This window comes from Platichthys flesus, chromosome 7, assembly GCF_949316205.1.
Source record: "Platichthys flesus chromosome 7, fPlaFle2.1, whole genome shotgun sequence".
Lineage (NCBI taxonomy): Eukaryota > Metazoa > Chordata > Actinopteri > Pleuronectiformes > Pleuronectidae > Platichthys > Platichthys flesus.
In genome coordinates this window covers 21,393,312-21,398,504 of record NC_084951.1, presented here as the reverse complement: position 1 = coordinate 21,398,504, position 5,193 = coordinate 21,393,312, and the positions used below count along the sequence as shown (strand labels likewise).

The 5,193-nt window shown below is 39.3% G+C and overlaps 1 protein-coding gene across 1 annotated transcript; it reads left to right on the top strand.

Annotated features, from left to right (window-relative positions):
- Positions 1–1,764: 1,764 nt before the first annotated feature.
- On the top strand, positions 1,765–5,027 carry LOC133957128 (uncharacterized). The gene is made up of 6 exons (XM_062392570.1): positions 1,765–2,240; positions 2,514–2,670; positions 2,762–2,807; positions 2,903–3,023; positions 3,816–3,957; positions 4,643–5,027. Exons 1-6 carry the CDS (start codon positions 1,765–1,767, stop codon positions 4,742–4,744), a joined length of 1,044 nt encoding a protein of 347 aa, XP_062248554.1. The 3' UTR covers positions 4,745–5,027.
- The last annotated feature ends 166 nt before the right edge of the window (positions 5,028–5,193 follow it).

The window sequence follows — 5,193 nt, the reverse complement described above, 5'->3', positions numbered from 1 at the left end:
TTTGTATTAAGTCTGATTTTGTCATGATATTGATTGATTGATGTGGTTTGCCTTTTGTGGGAAGAAATAAAACCCCTACATTTTTACTCTTTTACAAGTAAAGTCAAAAATGTTCCTTTACACAAGTTGACACAATTTATAAAGTGTCTGGTGTCTCTTTAGAGACAATATTCTTAATAGCTTATTATGAGAGCTTCATTGTTTGTGAAAATAAAGGCAAGAAACTCCACTGGAAAATAAATGTAAATGTAAATAAGCTAATTATAGTTTTTAGAATTGTTTATAATACATATGGTACAGTATCTATCTATGAGATGAAGAACGTTAGAAATGTAAAGTAAAATATATGAATATTCAACAACAAGAGCCTCAAAGTCATTTGAATATATGTATTTGTTTACACTTATCTATCATGCGTAGATCATATGATTCTGGTATTTTTCACATTACAAGCACCAGCTTTGAATTGATTCTGATTTTCTTGGTCTCCTGTCATGACAACAAGATGGAGAGAGACAGTAAGTAAGCCAGAGGAAGTCCTTGGGAATAAAAACATCTATGCTGACGGATGAGTTATATTGTCTATATAATCCCTCTCCAGAAGAGCTCATGTCCCACCATCGGGGGGCGACAGCATTCAGTCTAATCACTTCTCTGCCATTAGAAGATATTGATACAGCTTTGGTTGCAGGATTGTAACTAGATTTATTTAGTTATAGTTAATGATTACAGACTTTGATTGCGCATTAGAAACAATAACCTCACATACTGTAAACCAAATTGAAAGTAATCTATTTCTAAAAAATGTGTACTTGAATAAAGTGCATATATATATAAGGAGAGAGTACTTTTAATATCCAGCTAGAATATGTTTGTATCTATATTGTATATAAAGCACTCTGAGCCGCATTTATTTTATGAAAGGTGCTGTAAAATATAGTTTATTAATATTTTAATCTCCCTCTGAATTGTACTTGAGCGGTGCTGCACTATATTAAGCTATATACTATATTACTATTACTTGTGCTTCTGTTATGTACTTGAGTACAAGTACATAGTAGCAGTAGTATTTAAAACGTGTCAGGTATTATAAATCTATTCTCTCATCACACAATATAAACCGGCAACACTTCAATAATCCGACACTGTGACAGTTCAAGTCTATCGTCGTCCAGGAATTAGCCGGCCCCGGCTGTGAGCAGCGCGTCTACAGATCACGGATCAGTGAAGTAAGTGGAAAACCGGAAGGTAATGAACTTGTAAAAAAACAGATCAATAACTGCAGCTTTGTTTGAGTCCAGTTCCAGTGGACGACTCAATAGTCTTCTGTAAACAATGTCAATGCTTCTATGAGTTTATGAAGTTACTAAAGCAGATTGTTAGCAAACTAATACTAGCTTAATGCTTGATGTTAGCATACTCATATAAGTCTTTGTAGTTAGCATTTGTTAATATATATGAGTTATCTTTGATTTCTGAATATTATAAATGAACACAACATCATTAGTGTTTGTTTAGACTAAACTGGACATCATCTTGAGCTAAGTTCATAAATATAATGTTAATAACACTGTGACTAGCTTGAAACTAGCTACATGGTAATGGTGTTAATAGAGAAATTTACCTTAGTTGTCTTATATGTTTGTAAAACAAAATGTCAGCCTTTCCCCAAGCAAGTGAGATGCTTCATGTTTCACATCCATCCAGAGAACTCCGGGTCTGGCACTCTGCTATATGGAGACAAGGGGTTTGACACAGGGCCAGATGTTGGAGGCGGAGCTCGATCTGATGGAGTTCTCCGATGGTCAGTACTCACAGCTCCAGCGCATCATCCCGGCCGACATGGAGGCAGGGAGTGGGCCTGATGGTGGCCTAATGAGCAGAGCCTGGCCTAATGTGAGGGATCATCCTGCTGCAGGGACGGTTACAGACGTCCCTGGACCCACACTGACCTCTCCCCTTGCAACCACACAAGCTATTGACCTGTCGGTGGCCCCCGAGGATCCCAGTCCGGTGATACCAGGACAGACGACCCCAGCCTCTTTTGCGGAGGTCCCGGGGTTTGTGTTGGCGGGACTCGGAGTTGAGAGGAGTCCGATTAAAGTGCCCTTCAACAGCCGCGCGGCCTCACAGGTCCCAGGTCAGAGGTTTTCTGCAAGAGTTTGCTTGGAGAAGAGGTTCAACACAATGGCTGTTGACCTCCAGAGACAGAGGGATGTCCAGTCAGCAGCTGTCTGCCAGTAGGTTTAACTTATTTATTACCCGTACAGATTGTGTATTTCACTATTCTCCTTTTGCTTCTGGAACACAGACCATCTTATCTCATCCATCCACCCACCCACATGTTTTCTATATGTGATACAAAAAGAAGAAGTTAATGCTTGTAAATTAGGTTTTTCTTGTTATCCCAACAAGGGAAGAGCCAAATGAATCATCACAACACAGAAATAAAAACATCTTTGTACGTATTAATACATATAATATTGATGTTGAAATCTGTTATTGTCTTTCAGTTTTGTAAAGTTATTCCAGCAACCTGGAAATGCTCAGAACACACTCTGCCCACACATGCAGAAGTGGATGAAGACCGAAGGAGGGAGTCTCTTAGGGGTTTCAAGCCCAGCCAAAGCCATGGGGGTATTTAACCCTGTCACTACCATGTGTGCTCAGGTGTGGTGGGAAAACAAATCACAACTTTAAGTTTCATTATTGTTTTATTAAAGAATGTTTTAATCATTTGTTTCTTTTTTTTAAATCTTAGGTGGTTGACCATTCTCCTCACACTGTTGAACCAATCAAGCACCAGGGTTTGTTAATTATAATAATGATAATTTTCAAAAGTAATGCTTGTTTTGTTTGTATCTAAATGAGTCTTGTACGCTGTCATGTTTATTTTAAATAGATGAGGTGTTGTCACCTGCTGTGACCAGGAAGTGGGGTCACAGGAGCAGACAAAGGGCCCGACCCAGTATGTCACTGATCCAGAGCCGGGAGAGACACAACAGTCTCGAGAGGGAACGCAGGTGAGCAGGTGGATTAAGTCATTTCTCTTAGAAAAGGGAAGTTGGGGTTGAGCCAAAACAGACTAAACAAATGTTTACCTCACAGTGAGAAAAAGGAAAATACCATACAGGGATCCTACCTGCTGCCCTATCACAGACAGGGGGAAATAGTTTATAAGAAAAATAGTTTCTTACCCTTGCAGCTATGCAGACGGCCAGAAAGATATTTACACTGTTTACAATGACACAACATTGGTCAGGTCCCACATTCAAGAATCACAATAGCAAACTGAATACTGAACACAGCACAGACTGGGGTTGGGACATCCCCAGTCCACATTTTAAACTGGTTGAACCAAGCTCCGGTCCAGTCAGCACCAGCACCACATCCAACATGATACTTACTGGGAAAACGGAACAGGTGAACAGCACCACCCTGAGTCAGGGATGGAGAATAACCAGAACACTCAAATACAAATTTTAACTCAGGGTCATCAACATCAACGTTTTGTGAATCTCCAAAATTGTTTTGGTTCATGAGCTCTTGACTCTTAGTTAAACAAAACAAGACATTATTTCACCTCGGGCTCTGGGATACTGTGTTGATCAGTGTCATCTGATGCTTCTTCACAGGACGAGTCAATGATTAACCCAGAACATAAACAGCAGAGGAATAATTGTGGGTTGCAGCAATGGATAGATACCATTATATATCCTAAAAGAGCGACATGAGACTAAAGGATCAAAGAACAAAATCAAACGTTCTGTATATTACGTCTGAGAAACGTCTGTATGTCCCGTGTCGCTCTGCAGACAGATGATTCGTCTATACTGCGATAAGTTGAACATGCTGGTGCCATTCTGCCAGTCGGGCACGGATAGAGTCAGCACCCTCCAGTGGACCACCGCCTTCCTGGTGTACATCAACAAGATGTACGGAGACACCTTCAAAAAGGTATATTTGTGTGGTTTGATCGTGGAGTTAAAACACTGATTGATGAAAAACATTTATGGCTCCATCGCCCCGCAGCTGAATCATTTGAGACTCAAAGCCGGGGAGATGAGATCTTTATTAAATTTCCTCTTGTTGAATTATAGAGCTGCACTAGACTTTATATTGCTTTTATTATTTAGAGAGTTCAAAATCAAATTCCTCTTAGTTTTTCAGTATAAAATCAAATAAGCGTTATTATTTTACCGTGATGGATTATCTAATGTTGTGGTTATTCAGTCTGTGAAAAATACATGGCAGCTAATTAAAACAGGCCCTTGTGCTGTGTATCCACATTATGCTGACAGTGTGCGGTAACACCACCAGTCACCTGTTCCTAGGTATTAGCAATCTGCACATGGCTGTTTGGTTTTCATAAAGATTTCTGCATTTTTACTTGAGAAATGCATACAAATATTTTGAAAAACATCCTCTCTTGCAATGTTAAAATCCCTGTATCTACACCAAAATTTAAAGGGTTATTTCCTGCCACCAGGTTTTGTGTTAATCCATCGGGTTGTTTTTATGTAAAGCATCTAAATAACAGACCAACGCAGAGGAAGTTATAACCTCCTTGGTTGAGTTGATAAAATAAAAAAGTTTGAGTTTGTCGTTAACTACAATAATCTCATATCTTCCTTGTTTACAGGAGTTTCAGAAATCATTCAATGACGCGAAAGAACTGTGTCTGAAGTCCAGCTCTTCTTCAGGCTCGGACTCTATCCAGGAGGAGAGAGAGACGTTTATCTAGTAAGTCCGACTGTTTGAGAACATTCGCTGAGGTTGTGCAGCAAAGTCCCGTGTTTTGGTTCTCTCTAAGCCTGGGGGAGGGAGGGTGCTTTTCATAGAGTCACCAACAGGTGGCACTGCTCCCCTGGTAAAATGGACATTTCTCTGAAGAGCAACATTGACGTTCCTCAACTTATAGACTTAACTAACTGTATTTATATCGGCCTATTTTTATACCTAATTTAAATTTTGCGTTGATTTTTAAATACTTCGGTTAAACTGTGTTCAGACAGAGTGTTGTTCAGTTTTCCACGTGCATTTAGTCTTCAATCAAATAATTAAATCTTGCGTATGAAGTGTTACTACCTGGTGATTAAATGGGGTTAAGTAATGTTCAGGGAGTTAATTATTGTGAAGTGAAGACTGTTCATTTGATGTGTAGAAAAGAGTTTGTTCTTACTGAAAAGTGGC

Excerpts from the sequence above, each read along its gene's own strand:
- LOC133957128 (XM_062392570.1), top strand. The coding sequence starts at position 1,765 with ATGTTGGAGGCGGAGCTCGATCTGATGGAGTTCTCCGATGGTCAGTAC. Across the intron at positions 2,808-2,902 it reads TGAACCAATCAAGCACCAGG|ATGAGGTGTTGTCACCTGCT; the intron begins GTTTGTTAATTA and ends TATTTTAAATAG. Across the intron at positions 3,024-3,815 it reads AGTCTCGAGAGGGAACGCAG|ACAGATGATTCGTCTATACT; the intron begins GTGAGCAGGTGG and ends GTCGCTCTGCAG.